This window comes from Melozone crissalis, unplaced genomic scaffold (genome assembly GCF_028551555.1).
Source record: "Melozone crissalis strain CALT ecotype California unplaced genomic scaffold, PUWL_Pcris_2 ptg000042l_1, whole genome shotgun sequence".
Lineage (NCBI taxonomy): Eukaryota > Metazoa > Chordata > Aves > Passeriformes > Passerellidae > Melozone > Melozone crissalis.
This window is the reverse complement of record NW_026535820.1, coordinates 60,697,906-60,717,936: the sequence shown is the minus strand read 5'-3', so window position 1 is coordinate 60,717,936 and position 20,031 is coordinate 60,697,906. Positions and strand designations below refer to the sequence as shown.

Below are 20,031 nucleotides of genomic sequence, written 5' to 3'. Positions count from 1 at the left end.
GCTTATTCTTATATCTTTCATTTTAAAATGAGGCATTCTTAAAGCAGGGGTTTTGTCCATTTTGCTTACTGAGTCAGCTCTCCTACACAGCTGCCTTTACTATCTTGAATTGTGAACAGCTTTTCTTAAACTCCATGCACAAACAGCCATTACCAAAGCATACCTTTTTCTTCCATATCAGTTCAAATCATGAGAGCTGTGAAAAAGAAATGTTCCTGTTCCTTTTCAGCCATTGCAGGTCGATGCTGTCTGCCTGGCATTCTGCAACTCAGCCTTACCAACCGGCAGCCCTAGGAGTGTGGCAGCTGCAGTCCAAACACTGTTTTATGGGGCACTGGCTGTGCACCAGACTGGGCAGAGAGGTGGGAAGCTGCTGCAAGTTGGTTCTCTCCATCCCTGTCAATATATGTCAAGTGAAGAGTTGGCAGTGAGTGGGCAAGGCAAGGCAGCAGCTGCCAAGAGGAAATTACCATCCAGGAAGCAAAGCTGGAGGGAAGTAGATGGATGATGGGGAGGAATGGGTGGGAAATGTCCTGAGAGCACCTGATGTTATTGTTAAACCATTCTCCATCATATCTGAAAGGTCATGGAATACGGGAGGGGTGCCTGAGGACCTCCCCTTTTCCTTTTTTGGAGGAAAACCAATGTCGCTTCAGTCTTGAAAAAATGCAAGAAGAAGGACCTAGGAAACTATAGGCCAGGCAATCTCACCTTCATCCTTGGAACAACCTATCCTGGATGTCATCTCTAAGCAAGTGGAGGAAAAGAAGGTTATCAGCAGTATTTCACCAAGGGAAATGGGCTGGGTTAGTGGACAGTGAGGTAGATTGAGTGACAGAGCTCAGTGTTGTGATCAGGCTAGTTGGAGGGCTTTAGCAAGCAGTGTTCCCAGGGGTCAGTACTGGGTCCAGTCTTGTTCACCTTATTAATCAGTGACCTGAATGAAGGGACAGAGTGTATCTGCAGTAAGTTTGATCATGATACAAAGCTAGGAGGAGTGGCTAACACACCACAGTGCTCTGCAGCCATGCTGCAACACCTGCACATGCACAGGAGCCGGGCAGAGAGGAACACAGTGATGTTCAGAGAAGGCAAGTGCAGGGTCCTGCACCTGGGGAAGAAAAACCCAGGGCACCAGCACAGGGTGGGGCCTGACCTGCTGGAAAGCAGCTCTGCAGAGAAGAACCTGGGAGTCCTGGTGGTCAAGTCAGCCAGCAGTGTGCCCTTGTGGCCAAAAAGGCCAATGGTCCTGGGGTGCATTAGGAAGAGTGTGGTCAACAGGTTGAGGGAGGTGATCCTGCCCTTCTACTCAGCCCTGGTGAGGCCACATCTGGAGTGCTGTGTCCAGTTCTGGGCTCCCCAGGGCAAGAGAGACCTCAGCATGGAGCAGGTCCAGGAGAGGGCCATAAAGATGGCTGGGGGACTGGAGCATCTTGCTTATGAGGAAAGGCTAAGACAGCCATTGTTTATCCTGGAGAGGAGGCAACTGAGAAGGGACCATCAAGAATACCTTTAAGGGCAGTCAACAAGCGGATGGGACAAGACTTTTCAGTGGTGCTGAGGGATGGGAAAAGGGGCAAAATGCACAAACTGAAACACAGGAAGTTCCATCTGAATATGAGAAAATCTTCTCTACTTTGAGGTTGACAGAGCACAGTGACTTCTCCCCTTTGCAGCTTGTTTTGAAAGGAAAGGTATGATTGCAATGTAATGTATCATAATTTGTCAAGAATAGAAGGCGAGTAAAAGCCATGGGGCTTTTTAGAGTGCCATAGTCCTAGAGCTGCAAATGGGTCTGCTGGTTTTAGCACAGCAGTCCCCATGCCCACAGCTCATTGGGACACTCAGTATTGCTCATAGATACTCGTGTTTCAAGGTTGGGTTGACAGAGAGAAGAAGGGATGTAGCCAGTGGGCCAGTGCAAGCTGGGAGCTGCTGATTTTGTTTCTTTTCACTCCTGGCCAGTACTGCAGCTACCAGCTTAATGCATCTCCTTCCTTTCAAGTTTTTCCGGATGTAACATGAGAGCTCCCAGAGTTTATCTCAGACACTGAGATATGTGATAGCTGCAAAAGGCCAGGCGCTTGGCACGAGGCTGCCACATGCCCTGTGGTGCCTGCACAGGACTCCCAGGCATGCGACAGCCTGGCAAGAGCAATGCCCCGTGCCAAAACAGCCATTTTAGGGTGTGTAAGAGCTGTGTGTACCCTCTAACTACTCTGAGAATTCCCTGTAAATACACCTAGCAAAAGGAGCACATGCTGTCCATGCACCTTATGGAAATGTGTGTACGTGCCTGTCTGAGAAATGTGTCTACTAGTGATGAATGTAAATATTTTCTAAATTTTGCCAGAACAGTGGGAAAATACAATGAAACTGAGGTATTCACAGGGATAGAGTACATCTCCTTTGAAAACAGCTTCAGAGAGTTGGGATTGGTCAGCCTGGAGAAGTCCCTGAGGAGACCTTAGAGCAGCCTTCCAGTACCTGAAGGGCCTGCAGGAGAACTGGAGAGAGACTTTACAAGGGCATGTAGTGACAGGACAAGGGGAAATCTGACAGAGAGTATGTTCAGGTGATACATTAAGAAGAAATTCCTTAGTGCAAGGGTGATGAGACTGGAACAGATTGCCCAGAGAAGCTGTGGGTGCCCCATCTCCAGAAGTGTTCAAGGGTTGGATGGGGCTTTAAGCAACCTGATCTATCCTGGTCATCCCTGCTCATAGGAGCGGGATTTGAACTAGATAATCATCAAGGTTCCTTCTTATCAAAACCATCCAGTGATTCCATGATTCTGTAAAATTGTGGCTTAATTCCTTACTCTGGTAGGGGATAAAGGGAGCTAGTAGCAGTATGGTAACTCGATAACTGGATGTCTGTAAGAATCTGGTGGGTATGTGAATATTCTGGCGGGTAATTGAATATCCTGGTGGATATTTGGATGTCCTGGTGGCATATATTCTGGTTCATGTGAGCACGGGTAGGTGTGCGGGTGTGGGCACAGGGACACCCGGCGGGACACTCCGGGCCCTGCTCCGCCCCCGCTGGCCCGCAAGGGGGCGCGCGCCCGCCTCGGCCGCGCTCAGCGCCCGCCCCGCCGGGCCCGGGGATCCGGGGCCGCCGCGGGGCTCCGGTCGCTCTCCTCAGGCGGGGATGGCGGCGGAGGACGAGGCGGAGCTGAGCCTGCTGGAGTGCCGGGTGTGCTTCGAGCCGTACGACCCCGACGGGCAGCGGCGGCCGCTCAACCTGCCCTGCGGGCACGTCCTCTGCCGGGGCTGCGTGGGGGCCCTGGCCGGCGCCGAGCGCCAGAGGCTGGAGTGTCCCTTCTGCCGGCGGCTCTGCGGGCCCGCCGAGACCAGCGAGTGCCGCCCGCTGCTGCAGCTGCTGGAGCTCCTGGGCCCCGCCGGCGGCGGCCTCGCCTCGGCCCTGGGCAGGAGCTGCGGCGGGGCGGCGGCGGCGGCCCCCGCGGGGCTCGGGCTGCGGCTGTGCCTGGGGGGCTGGGGGTCGCTGGTGAACCCCACCGGCGTGGCGGCCTGCCCCGGGTCCGGCCGCCTGGCAGTGGCACACGACGGCAAGAAGAGGATCCACGTCTTCGGGCCGAGCGGGTTCTGCCTGCGGCGGTTCGGGGAGCGGGGGGACGCGAACAACGACATCAAGTACGCGCTCGATGTGACGGTCACGTCGGACGGACACGTGGTGGTCACCGACGGCGGGGACTGCTCCGTGAAGGCCTTCGATTCTGAGGGAAGGGGGGTCCTGGCCGTCCGGGAAGGCTTCTGTTTGCCCTGGGGCTTGGATGCCGCCGCCAAGAGCGAAGTGATCCTGACCGACTCGGAGGCTGGCGCGCTGTACCGCTTGGCGGCCGACTTCCAAAGGGGGGAGTTAAAGAAGTGCCAGATGATCCGGTCCCGGCTTGTCAGCCCCAGAGCTGTCGCTGTCTGCCAGAGCTCGGGAGCTGTCGTGGTAGTAGAGCACCTGAAAGCCCGAGGTCCGAGCAAGGGCAGCACCCGAGTGACGATACTCAGTGCAGAGATGGATCTCATTGGCCAGATGGACAGCTTCGGTCTGAACCTCGTTTTCCCCTCCAGAATATACGCTACGGCTGTGGCCTTTGACAGAGAAGGTCGTGTTCTAGTAACGGATGTTTGTAGCCAGGCTGTCATATGCTTAGGGAAACCTGAGGAATTTCCCAGTTTTAACCCTCTAATTAGCCACGGGCTTTCTTACCCTGTCGGACTGACTTACACGGCAAACAATTCCCTCGTCGTTTTAGACAGCGGTGATCATTCAGTGAAAGTATATAGCTCTGCCTGAGTGGGCTCAGATGCTTCCTGCTGCAGGCTCAAGCTGCTTCTGGCCATAAAGCATGCGGAGTTCTGGAGTTTGTAGGAGTGGAGGGAGGAGGCGGTTGTGGGGCTCTGAGTGTGGAATCACCCTCCGACCAACACGCCGTGCTTCCTGCAAAACTTGTGTCACGTCTCTTGCTTACCTGTGGGAGAGGACCTGGCTGTTGCTGCCTGTAGCCAACAACAAATCAACCAAACAAATCCCTTAGCATTTTAAAACTATTCCATGCCTTGACAACCAAGTGGTTTTGGTTCTTTTTGACACGTAATCAAAGACCAGCACGTGTGAAAGTAATGCATCAGTTATTTACATTTCCCAGCACACAGTTACCACTATGCTTAATTAAGTATAGATACACTCCTGACAGAACTGTTTCCAGGAATTGTGCACAAGGAAGGAGATTGCCTTGACAGAATGATAGGAGAAATGGAAGCCTCCATTCAAGGTTGCATAAATCCAGCTAAAATCATTGTGATGGAGGAGCTACCACTAATGAGTGAGTTATGAGAAGTGAAATGATGTTCAAAGTCTATTTTTTCCAGGAAAATTCATTTCTGGGGGCACTCTTTCCTCTGCTAGTTGATTCCCACCTTTATTAAGGTTCTACTGGAGCACTTTGTCTTCCTCTAAAATGCCCAAGTCTGTGTCTTTACCTGGAGATAATCTGATGTGTGGTTACACAGCGTGGGCTGCTTTGCCTAAAAGCCTCCTGAAATATTCACGTTTAGACCACAAGTGCTCCTACATAAGTAAGTTTGAGTTGGCTCTGCTGCTAACACAGCTACATATAGGAGGTTTTCAGCACTACCTGCCCCTGTTTTGCCATTAATATGGTGTTTTTGCACTCCCAAACCCCAGGATTCAACTGCAAATTGAAATGTTAGTGAGAGGTAAGCCTCTTTTTTTTTTTTTGTAGCTTCCAAATGAGATTTTGTTGATTGTGAACACACAGGAGATTTAGATCAGTTTATATTCTCTCGTTTTACTCACAGTGATATTATATTCTCATTTATATTCTCTCAGTTTTACTGTGGACATGAGTCCTTTTGCTTATTGCACAGTGGAAATTAGGGTATATAGGACTTATTTTGAGAAGGATTTAATACCCCCACTAGAAGTCACTGCTGCATTTTTAGGCATTTATGTGCTGCTAAAATGATTACTTAGATGGTTCAGCATTAAAATGAAGTTAGATATAAATGTGAATGCTATCTGAGGTAGAGATGAGTAGATTAAAATGGCATAAAACTTTTGGGGTAATTTCTTTTTTTTAGTAATTGAAATCATTAATATTAACTAATGTAACTTGAAATTCACAAGCAATCTATCAGTAAATTTTTTATCTGGCTTTTGGTCTGACTTCAGGGCATTCAATAACTGCATGTGTTACAGCACCAGTGATTTACCAAATACTAGCATTAAATTGGAGCAGTTTAGCCCTCTAATTCAGCCAATGTGTTAATCTGTCTCATGTCAACATTTATATAAACAAAACAAATCTATTCATTGCAGCTATTTGTAAAGGTTAATTGAACAGTGACCTGCCAATAAAGTGTGATTTGCTTACTTCTATATGTTAATAATTTAGTGATAATTCCTCATGTTTTTTCATCATGTGTTTCCTTGTTACAACACCATTTCTGTATTGCAGTTGCCCTGTAGATTGTTTTTTCTTCTGTTTGGTGATATGCTGCAGAAGTTGCTGTAGGGCCATTTTTTGCAATTGGAAATTATATGGGCATGCACAGTTGGTATTTTTCAGCCTTCTCTACTGCCTGGCCAGAGAGCAAGTGCCTTTGGAAGAAGCAGAAATCCTCCTTGGCTGTTCAGCAGTGTGAGCTCTATGGCACTGAGCAGGAGCCCAGCTGGGAGGTCAGGAAGGAAATTTACTCAGAGAAGGAGACCCGTGGATTATGTATCCCTTTCTAGACACCAAGGAGACTCCTGCCTTTGATAGAGCCAATTAGATAACACTTCCTGTGGGGGGCTGCTGTGTGTCAGAATGCATGCAATGCCATCAATGCTGTATTCATACATAATTAATACTTTGTCACAGTAACACTTCCTCTGAACCATGGGCTGTGAGCTTTCATTTCTCAAACCTTTGTGTGCACCAGGAGCTTGGTTTTGCTACTAAATTAATGGATGGGAAAATTTCCTAGGACCTACTGCCATGTAGCAACTTTCTAGCAGCTGAAATGCTGATTTTTAAACATTTGACTCATACTGTTTTAAAATCTACAAAAACTCCCATTGTTGCCCTTTCTGTTCCTGACTCCTTTGGTAACTAGAAATCACTTGATTTTGGGTTTGTAAGCAAAATAAACTTTGGGACTTTATTCTACCTAATAGATTTTTTTCTTTGTGCCATCTCCTGTAGTCTCTGCTTTACCTGCCTACTGAAAGCAAACTTCTGTGAACAATACAACTGTTTTCTTTTTACTCTACAGCTTGGTGCTTAGTGTTGTACAACCATTACATTCTGCCTTAATTAATTTGATGCAGGTGCCTAAATTGATAAGCCATAATGAACTGTATAAAAACAAATATTAAAAAATTTGAGTTCTTTGGTGCTTAAGGGAAAATGCAGCAGTAAAGCTGAAATCTTTCTTTTAACACAAAATTTTGTGTTCTGAGAGAGGGATGGCAAATATTGAAGGGCCCATGGTTGAACTGATTCCTTAGGTTTGGGGTCTGACTGGCTGTGCTTGGAATGGGGATGGCTAGATGTGTGCTTACCTTTGGAAAAGAGTGGTGGCCATTCCATTTAGAAAGGAACATAGGACTGTGTCTAGATGCTTCAGTGACAATTAGTGTTGAGTTTATTTTTAAAAAATCCATCACCTTTGCATAACTTTCTGCACCTCATGTTCTAGCCATTGGATTAAAACCAAATAAATATAATGGACAGTCTTCCTTAATGCCATGTCTTCAGCCCCTAGTAGAGATTGCTATGTCTGTTGTACGCACACACTGCAATTCCTATTTGGTTTATTTTTAAGCACTGATCTCATGTTGCATATAAACAGATCAGGGTATGTTACAGGGTTAAGGAATTAAAGGAGTCAGAGGAGTTTCAGCAATGCATATTGAGATGATATTCTGTAATACATATATTTTTTGTTTTGCTTGTGAAGAAAATAATTTTAAATAAAGAATGTATTTTTTTCAGATCAGTGAATAAGGGAGAAAGGGTGAAAAAAAGAGTAAAATTTATTTCATTTTGGCCATTGTCCATTTGAGCACCTGTCCATTCCCTCCAGTCACATTGCTGTGCACATCAGTTTGATCTTTATATTTTCCCAAAGCATGCATGCAAAGTCCCTGTAGCATTTTTTAATATGGACTGATTTCAGGGGAAGAGGAGATCTCCTGTAATATCCAGCCCCCAAACCACTAGGAATGTTACAGAGCAGGTCCATCAAGATGATAGCCTATAATATAGGAGACCTTTCAATTCTGGGAGGATTGATGGAGGTCAAAAAGCAGCTTTCTTCCTTGGGACCATGGGTCACAGTGCTGTTGCACCCCACAAAGGAAGAATCTCTCCTCTCCTCTCCTCTCCTCTCCTCTCCTCTCCTCTCCTCTCCTCTCCTCTCCTCTCCTCTCCTCTCCTCTCCTTTTTTCATCTCCTGGGGTTTTTTTTCCCTGACTCTTCTCAGAGGCTTGCCTTACACTTTACATGTCACCTGTGAGTCACAGCTTCCCTCCACAGCAGCAAAGCAAAATTACAGATATTTTTCAAGTGAGTTCTAAACCTTGCTTTTTACTCAGGCATCTCAGGAGAACTGGCAGAAAGTTCAGAGAGCAGCAAGCACTTCTTTGATAGTGTTACATAAACATCCAGGCTTTCTCTAAAGTTCCTCCTTTGTGTAACATGTCTGACTCTCCTGGACAGCTTCAAAGCTCTCTAATACTGGAGAGGTTCTCAGGGAGCAGATGATGCATTGCACTTACACCTTTTTCTCACTACTGCTTTCCAAGAGATTTAGAGATATTCCTGAACTTGGCACTCCAACCTCTCTGTGAGGCAAATACAGTACAAATGTCTTGGCCCTGCAGCTGCAGACAAGAGCTGAGAATCGAGGGAAGCCTTTGGCAGACTCCAGGCTAGATCTTAGAGTTCCCATCAAAAGGTTACCTTAATAAAGCAGGGAGAGTCTGTGTTTAATCACCCTCTTGTCTGGGAGGTGCCTTCCTGATTTTGGAAGATGTTTTGACACTATACTGATGATCTTGCTACTAATTCCTTTGGTGTTTCCTACAAATCATGGAAATTAATACTTTTCCAAACCACAATGTATTCCTAGATAATTGCTTCCAGTGTGCTCCACAAAAGTGTGGTTTTGAAATGCTCAAATTTCACATTAAGGATAGAAAGGAGGAGATCAACTCTGAAAAGGAAAAAAATTGAATGGAAGGTGTCTGTGGCTTAAGCAGAGGGTGAACTCCACCAAGTCAGAGCACAGAGCACACCCATCATTCCAGTAAAAGGAATGCATTCTTAAGAGGTGAAGCATTTCAGCCTGGGAAATGGACAAGATGATAAGGGCTGTTGCCTTTTGATTAGTATTTACCTCTGGCAGAGGAATTAACCTGCATTTGAACAGATCTTCCAGCTACAAGTAGACACTTTTCAGATGGCAATCCTTAGGAGAGCTATCAGTTACTTGTAGCTTTTATTATCTGTTAGTTTGTAGCAAAAATCTGGGGGGGGGAAGGGGGGGAATAAAGATTTGGAGCAAACTAGGCTTTTTAGGGAAGTATGCTCCCTGTAATTGAATTAATACATATGTAGCATTTTCCTAAAGATCCCTCTTAATGTAGGCAATTTTTATTCTTTGTTCACAGGTGAGCACTATGTGAGCAGAGAGTTGAGGTGAGAGAACAAATCCTGCTTTCATGGAATATATTTTTTAAATCAGGAAACTATTGCTTGTCACGAGATTCCATAAAACATTTAAAATACTTTAAATATCATTATATGCCTTGTAATGAATAAAGGGTAGGCAATTTTAAGCAAGACATAGGATTAGAGATCTAAAATTATAACTGAGAAAAAGAAAGAATTTACTTTGAGAAAACTGACCAACCAAAAAGAGATAAAATGTTTTTTATCAAATCTCGCTTTTAAAACTTCTAGTATAAAAAAAAAAAAAAAAAGCCCTTGAAAGAACTATACCCCTACATAATCACAGGAGGTAACTCTTACTGGAAATTTTTCCAAATATAAATAGATGAAAGATAAAACCCATTTGATACTCGTTTAGCATGATTTCCTGAATAATATGGACGATGGAATTTAACCAATATTAACCAGTATTTAGTAACTACTGATCTGTACTACCAGTAAGAAACAAAGAACAATTGTGTCTTTTACTATCACAGACTAAGGCACTGTCATGAGAAGAAATATAATGTCATTAAAATATGCTTTAAAAGAAATCTAGCAAAGAGAGTTAGACAGATTAAGTATTAAAAATATATAGTCACTTGAATATGAAAAGGATGTGCCTGGCTGCCTTATCTGTCATTGTCCTTAATTAGGTAGGAAATAGGGCTCTTCAGTGAGTTCTCTGCCAACTTCCCCTCAACTTACAGCATGACATTATGGAGCCAGAAGTATTTAAAGTACGTGTATTAGTCTTTTTCTATTCCTAATATTACTTGAACTGACTTGTTTGAGTTGAGGCTTGCTCTGTCATGAGCAGTTTATCTGTGCAGTCATGAGTACTGCAAATGGAATTGTCCACATAAATAAAGGCTGCAGGACTGGGCTTGAAGTCAGGGAGATTCAGGCTAGTGCAGAGGTTTGCCCTGGAGAAGTCTTTGCAGCAGACTTTATGATGACAATTTTTGGGAATGCTGCTTTGAGGTTTTATGTGCTGAAAGTCCTGTGCATGTTTAGAATACATTATAAGCAATTATAACTTTCAGCATCAGAAATCCTTTGTGAAAGACATTTATTGTAATAGTTTAGCTTTTCTTATTTAGTCTTTCATAATATGGAACCCTTGCTTGGTTCCTAACAGTCCTTTAGACCAAGTGGAGCAATACCACACTTCCCTTTTGGCATGTGCAGTTGCTCAGTAACCAGCAAGCTGGGGCAAGACCCACTTTGGACCAGCTTCAGTGCAGACCTTACACCTGAACATGTCTTGCAGATCCTACTGAGGAGGTTTTCAGTCTTAGCCAACAGTTTAGAAAAAGTGTGGGCTTTACACTGTAGTAGAGATTACACTGTGGGTTCTAGTCCCAAGAAGACTGTGTGAAAAGATTTCTAAGGCTGCAGGGTAGTTAGCCACTTTTAGTTTTATTTAGCAATGATTGCTGCCTTTTAAAGACCAAGTGAAGAGTGCACCATTTCTTCTCTAGTATGGCAAAGTGAAATTGAAGTTACCCCAGGCCCAGAATTAGAGCTTTTTGTAATTTATTTTGTGATGTTCATAAAGCTGTTTAGTACTTGGATTATATTATCACTAAAATGCAGCTGATACTATATTTCACATATTTCCACTGTGTCAGTGTTACTGAGATTTTAAAAAAAACCAAACCCAAACCACTTAGAAAAGTGTACCTTGAAGGCAGAAGTAAATCTTGTCTTTCTTGTATCTCTCTCTCTGGATAAATAAAAGCCATGCAACTGAATTATTATCAGACATCTATATCAAGCCATGGTCTTTCACCCTTTTGTTTGACTTGACTTAAACCTTAAGTCAGTGTTCTTAATGATAAGGCTAAAGTTTTGATTTCTGAATTTCAATCACATTGTTCCTATTTGTGACTTCTGCACAATCCTTAGCCATTATTTCCAGTGGGTTTAGTCTGTTCCTAAACTGTATTTCTCATTAGCTGTTGTTCACTCACACTGTGGTGTATATGTGTGTCCTCACCACTTTGATTTCAGAAGAAAGGTTAATTCCCCCAGAGGTTCTGTCCATGTTTAGGTTGTGCTGTGTTACTTTTCTAAAATAGCCTTTCATCTTTGCTGTCAGATTAAAGGGAGGAAACCTCAGATCACAATATGAATTGTGGGAAAGGACCTAAGTAATTCAGGGAATGCCTTTGGGAGACAGGCAATGCAAGCTTTATTACAGGAGAGAAGAGGGACTGTACAGTTAAAACTGTGTGTGGACTAACAGTTTTAGGAATCCTTCTACCCCAGCTCCTCATGTGCAGCTCCATTTGTAATAGTGACTGTGGCAAAAATTAAATCAGAAGTCACTAACTTGCAAGTCACTGGTTTGTTGGGGCTTTTTCTGTCCTCTGCAATAGCAGCAGGCTGGTCCCAGGGACCATGACACCGTATTGGATTTTGTGAGTGATTGCTATAACTGGTCTGAGTTTTCATAACAAATCAATTTCATATCCAACCGACTAGAATCTTGGAAGCTTCCATAGACCATCTGTTCTTCAATTTATATTTTTACCTGCAAAGAGCAAGCCTTTTGTCATGTGTTAAAGAAGATAAATTTTGAAGCAACATGACAACAAAGGATCCCCAGTGCACTCTTTGATAGTCTTCAATAGACAAGTGAGAGTATGATCTGTTGCTGATAATTTTGGTGGTGGTGGTAGTTTTGAGATTATTATTTTTGTATGTTTTTAACTTTGATGGTGGTGGTAGTTTTGAAATTATTGGTTTTGGTATGTTTTCTTCAGTCTGGAGAGAACTGGGAGGAGAAATGATGGGGTGTTTTGTTTTCTAAGTAAAAGATTATAAGTCTTATTAAGCACCTTAATTAGCACCTTCAGCACTTGTTTCTACCTTCTACAGGAACTGATGAAACCTGCTCAGGTTAATGTGAGTCTTCTTGATGACTTCAATAGACAGCACACAGATCCAAGATCTGTGCTGAGCTGACTTCCATCTGTTTTAACAAACAATTCCACCTCCTCTCTCAAGGCTTTGCCTCACTCAGCTTCCTTGCTTTGCTGATGTGCCTGTGTGTAGTGTTCTCCTTTCTAATCTCTTTCAAGCAAGAGCTTCTTTCCTTCTCCACACTTTATGAAGATAACACGTTTGGCTAGAGTGCTTATTTGATGGCATTGCTAAAATGTAATTGCGTAAGGAGGAATTTTGGCTTGGCCAGCATGGGTAACAGCTCAGCTTTCTTAGTAAGCAAGCCTGGTGGATGTATTCCTCCCTCCCCACCCTCCTCCTCCTCCCAGGGGCAGGGCCCCAGTTCCAAGTCTCTCCCATGGTAGCCAGCAAAGTTCAGCTTCTCTCTCAAAGCAGAAAGTAAACCAGCAATGGGACTGTGACTAAATGCAGAAGGGTTAACAGGAAAGCTGCTCTTTTGCTCCAAGAGGCTGCTGCCACTAATCAGGCTGTTTATATTTACAGCTTTCCCACTCATCCCTACTGAGCATAAGGCTCACCTCTGAAGACAGAGTCTGAACACTGCTGTGTGTTTGACAGACTGTATGTAGGATCTGTTTGCTAACTGAAGACACTTTAAGGCTACAGACTCACTTTTCCTATCTGTAGAACTAAGGCACACACCTGCTCTTAGTAAATGGATAATAATTAGTGATGCTCTGGACAATGTTTGTGAGTCAACTCCCTGCTCACAAGTGCCCTTAATCTCAATTTGGGACTTGCAGTCACAAGAGAACTGCATGGATGTGCTGGAGTGATGCTTGCATACCAGACATTCCTAATCATAAAGATGAAGAGGGGTGAAAGCTTTCTGGGTAGGGGGAATAATGGCAGGGTTGTCCTTTCCTGGGGCCTGCCTACTGATTTAAATTGTAAATAACTTACAAACCAGCTATGGCACTTTGTTTTCACTCAGGCAAAGCATCTGATTTCTACTAACACATAGGAGAAAATTAAAAGAACAATAAAAAGGGAAAAATATCTACTAATTTAACATCAATCCCTTTTCGTAACTTAATAGTTATATTAACCACAGACAGGTGATGTCAGCTCCTTTGGGACCTTGTGATCTTACTTTTTAAGAGTACAAAACTGTTTCCTTTTTCTTCCCTTTCCACTACCATAAAATATCATCACCATGATGTTTAAAGACTGTACAGAGGTACATGTCTGGTAGGGTCAGCAGGAAAGGTTCCCTGATATCATGTCACCTAACCCAATCAAGCTCACTGTTAAAATTAGCTTAATTTAGTCCTCTGGTCTTCTGTGTAAGAAGCCATTCCTCTGGGGGTAGAAGTCAATTCATTTCCAGCCTGAGACAGAAGGATTGAGGTTGGCAGGGACCTTTGGAGCCCATCTGATCCAACTTCCCTTCCCAAGCAGGGCCACCTGGCTGCATAGGACTGTGTCCAGATGGTTTTTGAGTATCTGTAAGGATGAAGCCTCTACAACCTCTGTGGGCAACCTGTGCCAGTAGTCAGTCACTAGTCAGTCACCTTCACAGTGAAAAAGTGTTTCCCAGTGTTCAGAGGGAACCTCCTGTGTTTCAGTGTGTGCCCATTGCCTCCTGGCCTGTCACTGAGCACCACTGAGAAGAGCCTGGCTCCCTCTTCTTTGCACCCCTCTTCAGATGAATCTATACATTGATAAGATTCCTTCCTCTGAGTCTTCTCCATGCTAAATAGCCCCAGTTGTCTCAGCCCTTCTTCTTAGGAGATGCTCCAGAGCCTGAACCATCTTTGTGGCCCTTCACTGGACTGTCTCCATTATGTCCATGTCCCTCTTGTACCGGAGAGCCCCGAAATGGACACAACATTTCAGGTGTGGCATCACCTGTGCTGGGGTAGGATCACCTCCCTGGACCTGCTGGCAGTGCTCCTCCTAGTGCAGCACAGAATAAAAGGACTGTATGAGAGAGTTTACTCCCATTTGTTCTTGTCCTAGTGTTTTTCCTGGAACTTCAGTAGCACCATGCTTTTGACTGGCCTGAAAGAAAGCATAAACAGCCATATCCCTTCTCAGTCTTTATTTTGCTAGACTAAACAAACTGAACTTTTTTAGTCTGTTCTTCTTTGATAATGTTCACCATTCCACAGTTGTCCCAGCAACCCTTTAATGTGTCTGTTCTGTTTTGAACTCCTCTTCCTAAATGCTGTACTGAGTTTTCCAGGTGTAATCTCAGTTATGCTTTTTATCATGACATCTGTACCTCTTCTTTCACTGTAGGAAATAACTGAAATGATTACTGAACTATATAGGTTTTCATTCAGGTATTACTTGGTTGAGTCCAGGATGAAGACCCACAGCCCTGCTCTCCCTGGTATAAACAAATTTAGGAAGGTATTTGAGTTGGGGGTGGAGTGTTCCCTGAAGTAAAAAAGGGGGATAGCATATAATAGCATACAGGTAATTAACATCAATACCAACAAAAAATGTAAATAAAGCCACCATTTCTTTCCTGGACAACTAAGGTATGTGAGCTACAGAGAACACAACTAGCTGTCAGAGGAAGACACAACTGTTGCTCATATCTGAGGTTATAATTGCAGGGATGTTAAATTTCCTGCCATAACCAAATCCCTCCCAAGATGACAGTAAGGTTCAGTTTGGATTCAGTAAAAGCTTTAGTCACACTTTTGCAGTATAGGGAAATGTATCTGAGCAATACAAAAAATTTCTTTACTTCTCATCAGTTTCCTTTCTACCTTTACCCCCTTTTTTACTTCCCATAGTTCCTTTGTATAGCTGCATTAGTCTGCTTCTAAGCTAATTTATTTCTATTAATAGAACTTCTCATCTGTAGGTAGTAATGACCATTAAAGTTCCCACAGTAATGTGAAACTATTTTTCTGTTCTAAGTGATAGGAGATGGGGAACAGAGCTCCCTGCCCCCTCCTCTTCAGTGACTGGAGCAAAGAGATTGTCCTCTGCAAAATGGTCATGGAGTTAAATGTAGCTGAAATTGAGCAGCTCCACTTACAGGTGGGTTAGTTTCATTTACTGCACTGATCTTGGGATGAAGTTTATAAAAGCCTATTGCAATATTGTATCAGAGGTAGGGAGAAAAAATCTGATCTTTTCAGTGAAATTGCATGTGCTATTTTTCCCCCCACAGCAAGGAACGTTTCAGCTCGATGGAGATGTGACTACGCCTGTCTCGAGAACGTTCATTTGTTGTAATTGTTCACCTCTGATCCCAGTGTGAGATCTACCGTGGAGCAGCCACTGTGGGCATGGAGGCAGAGCTAGGGTCTAGCAGAGGGCATCACCCCAGTGAGGTGAAACCAATCAGGTAATTCAAAACATTTGTAAATTAGCCTGAAAGCACAGATTTAGTCTGTTCATCACAGAAAGCCAACTCTGTTCAGAGCTGAGGCAGGTTTAAACTGCAGTGCCTGTTCAAAGCTATTTACCTTGTGTAGCTTTGAGCAGCACCTGACAGGCAGGGTAATGTTTAGGTGCGTATGTTCTGCATTTGTTCTTGATGCTGGCACTTCCAACTGCTTCATTTTTTTTCTGAGTGTCAGAAGAGCATTTGTCACTGGAGCCCCTTTCTGGGCCCAGAGTGTTGCCATAAATATGCTGGACATGAAGGACAATTTTCATGCCTCCTGCACAGCTTTAGAGACAGTCAAAACAGATCTTTGATAAGACAGAGGTGGCAACCATCCAGCCTGACTAACATCCAGCTTGAGTTTGGAGCAAGAAGGAAGTGGAAAAGCAGCTTGAAAAGTGTCCTCAGACAGGTCACTGGCTAAATACCTGCCCTCACACTCTTGTAAATTCAGTGAATCTGTCCAGCAGGGTTACTTGCAAAACCTAGTGATGTGTGACAGAAATTTGGTTCCTGGTGTGCAATTATGGGCAGACATTTGCTTTCCCAGGTGCTCTCTAAATGCATGTTATTAAATGAAAAATTCAAGTTTGCCTGCATAACAGGACACTCATTTGTGTCCTGTCACAAATATAGTCATATTTTATCCCACCCCTCCAGTATGAAATATTTCTCCCTTCCATAATGGCCATGCTTCCTTCCTATGTGCTAAATGTTATTTAAAAAAAATGCATGAATTATGAGCCATTCTTCTTTTTCAACAACACAAAAAGTGAACAATTTATCAATTATTTTTGTTAAAGCTATGTTTTTTTCCTAACTTAAGTGTAATATATTAGATTACCTGTTGGTTTTATAATATTTATATATTATTTATATATTAATATTACAAATATAATATATTTTTGTTCATTTTACATCTTTCTGACTGGATGATGCTATAATGTGTATGGGTTCAAAATAGAAGTTTTTTCTCTGTTAATTCAAATTCTACAAAATGCTTTGTAAAATTTTGGAAATGCAAAACTCTTATTTGGGCCAGTCTTATAAAATACGCTCCTTGGGTTAAATCTAGTAGCAACAACCTTCATTGTAACCATCTCTTGGATTTCAGGTGCTGTAAAATTAAACACTTTGTCTTTCTTTTATCACTTTCAACACCAAAAGAATAGCTCTGCTTTCCATGCCCCCACTGCTGCCAGCTCCTCCTCCCCTCTGGCTCCTGTGACACAAGATGAAGTTGGATGTGCCAGTGACAGCATGCATCAGTCAGGCACAGTAAGGTATGTGCTGGGGATGCTGCTGACAAGATGGATATTCTTGGCAGGCTCCGTGACAATTCTCCTTGCCCTTTGCTGAAGAAAGGAGGTCACTGGAACACCATCAGGGCTTCAGGCATCAACCTGGATGCACAGCATCACTCCCCCATTTCCATGTCATGAAGCAGAGCGATTGACCCTCCTGCTCAGAATATATGGGAAGACATGGGCAAATCACATCAAATCCTATTACCTGTGTTATGCCTTGGGAAGATGAGGAGCAACTGAAACTTCCCAGGAAACCAAAGGAAGGAGCAATGTTTTCTTTATGCTCTTTGCTGAACTGTGGATCAATGGGCAAATAGAAATGCTCTAAGGCAAAAAAGAAGAATGAAACAGATGGAAAACAAGAAAGAGACAAAGGTTAAATCTTGGCCCTAGTAAAGCTCCAAAATTCCTGTTGACTGCAGTAGTAGAGAGCCAGAAAAGAAGAGAGGGTGGAGGAAACCAGGGAGAGGAAAGGGAAATCAGGGAAGGATGGCTCCAGATGATTTTATCCCCATGTTTCCATCTGAGTTCGTCCCACCCACCATCAGTCTCCACTTTCTCCAGCTCTCATCTTTTTTCATTGCTGAAGCAGTAAGCTGTCATTTCTCATCCGGTATCTCCCATCCATCCATCAGCATGTCTGGGATAGCTGGCAGCTAATTCCAATGGGTTAGCAACCCATCAGTATCCCTTGCCAGTTCCCACGGGGCATGTAAACTGATCAAGTTAACAAATTCTGACAGGTGAGAGACATTCAGCCTCAGTTGCTACTGGTAGCAAAGAGAGGTGTAAAGGCTTCCATATGGTATTCAATGGGGAGATACAATGCCAGAAGAGAAACGTCTCATCGGCCTGAATTCACAGATTGTTCTTTGATCTACCTAATAATCTCATGGGGCCTCTATAACATTACTCTCTTCCTATTCTGCCCTAATGGCAAAGGGTTAGGGGAGACCAGAAATGCATTCTGCCATAAGCATTCTGCCCAGTAGGTGTGGTCAGGTCATGGCACAAATGTTGCCAAAAACCCTTTCTTGAGAGGGCAGAAATACATGGCAGAACCAAGACAACATTTTTGGCAGCTGTTTCTCAGGGAACACTGATGTGAATGAAAGATTAAAAGTCCCCTTTCTCAACTACCTAACACTTGAATAAATCAGAATTTCATAAGAAGTGAAGATTAGAACAAACTAGGTTGCATCTGCCTTTTCAAACACTTTTGCACGGCTGGCTTTCTATACCTGCAAATGGTGGAATATAATTCACAAGCCTATACCAGACATTCATAAAAATTTCTTCCCAAGACTCTTCCCACAGCCAAAATCATAGTCAATCTCATAAAGACTCCCTTTAGTTTCTCTTCAGCTAATGTAATTGTTTTTATGTAATCTTGCAATGATGTCATTTTTCCACTAAGAGGTGGAAAATTGAGACGGAAGGGAGTATTTTCCCTTCCATCTGTTGGCTGTCTTCTCTTTCCCAGCAGTGTCCAGATTTCACAGAACAACTCCCTTTTTGCACAGCCATTTCAGACCTCATGTCTTGTCTTGAGCCAGCGCTTACTTTGATCTGGGTTCTTACATTCTACAGCAGCAAATAGGATGTCTCATTTCAACATCACTCCTTTTCTTTACTTGTTGGGCCACATGCTTATGATGCATTTCATAATGAACTTCATTCCTTATGCCTGCTTCTACAGGCAAGAAGTCCATGTGCACCAGCTACTCCTGCTAACATTCTCCAGATGCCCGGCTGTATTTGGTAACCTTTGTCTTCTGCTGTGCTAAGTGCATGTCTCATTTCCTTTCAGCATTCCTGTGAGTTGTGACCATTTGGGACAGCCAGGCCTCCTCCAGAAACAGTCCTCTCAGTGGCTTTGCAGGACCCTTCTGCTTGGTGTGCTGGCAGCTGGGAAGGGGTTGATCTTCTAAGCCTCCCTCCATTGTTTCCACCGCTGTTTGAAAGGTCTGCTCTTTCTCAGTGCAGCTATCTATTCATCACTGGTTGTTTAGCCCGGTCTCCCAACAGTGGTTTAGCCCCAGAGTAGACAGAGTAATCCCATTTGGGTTTCAGCCTGTCTTCCATAAAGAAAATGTTACACACATCGCTGTTTTGCACTGGGATTCCTGCCAGTTAGCTGCATCGATAGTAAGGATTGATTCTTTGGAAGATATTTTACTGAAGTTAAGGAAACACTTCTGGGGACTAAAGGTTTTAACAAGACACTTTGAAAAGAGCCCTATTGCATTTTTAACTAAAAATCTTTCTTAGCTTGCCCACTGGAAGCTCAGCCATCCTCAGAGCTCTCGGTTGCTGGATAAAACACCATTGTTTGTAAGGCTTTCCCCGAATACTGAACTGGCCACCACCCTGTCCTGAGTGTTTGGGCCGGCACCCGTCAGTGGTGGCCTGTCGCTGCCTGGAAGAGCAGGACAGCGCGGGTGGCCCCGGCACTTCGCAGGTTGCCCTTCATAGCCAAGGAGGCGAGGCTGGAGCCCGAGCAGGGCTCCTTCTCCATCACCTCGACGTTCTGCACCGCTGCCAGGCCTACGTTACACCCAGGTCATCCTGGCTTGTACATATTTCGTCAAAAAAGCATCCCCTGACGCTATAACATTTTTTCCGTGGCAAATGGTGGCTGTTCCTTTCCTCGCCCCAAGGAAACTCGATGTGCAGCGGGGCAGGCCGGTGTCTCTGCGGTGGCGGCGTACACCTGCACAAGGCAGGACGGTGGCTGTCGGGCAGGGCCCGCGGGCGGATCCCGCTCCCGCCGGCACCGCCTGCCCGCGCAGCGTGCATCCCTCCGCGCCTGCTCCCTGGGCAGCAGCGGCCGGCCGAGGATGGGGCGGGGGGAGAGGGAGTCTCCCCACGCCTCCGCTCCGAAGGCGCTCGGGTGTTTCCGTCGCTCTCCGGCACCATCGCCTTTCCCCGCCCTCTCGCCGCCTGTCTGGGCGCCCGCACTCCCGGCGGCGCGGCGGGAGGAGGCGGAGGCGGAAGATGGCGGTGAGGATTGGCAGGGAGGCGGCGGCGGCAGCGGTTCTGCGAGCGAGCCCGTCGGCAGCCAGCGCCGGCGCGGCCCGCGGCTGAGCGAGGAGGCGGCTGGGGCTGCGCCGCCACCGCCCTCCCCGGTGCCGGACCCTCCTCCTCCTCTCCGCTCCTTC

The 20,031-nt window shown here is 44.7% G+C and overlaps 1 protein-coding gene across 1 annotated transcript; it reads left to right on the top strand.

Moving 5' to 3' along the window:
• Positions 1-3,129: 3,129 nt before the first annotated feature.
• Positions 3,130-15,780, top strand: NHLRC1 (NHL repeat containing E3 ubiquitin protein ligase 1). The gene is made up of 2 exons (XM_054284810.1): positions 3,130-4,843; positions 15,345-15,780. Exon 1 carries the CDS (start codon positions 3,154-3,156, stop codon positions 4,312-4,314), a length of 1,161 nt encoding a protein of 386 aa, XP_054140785.1. The 5' UTR covers positions 3,130-3,153; the 3' UTR covers positions 4,315-4,843; positions 15,345-15,780.
• Positions 15,781-20,031: the final 4,251 nt, after the last annotated feature.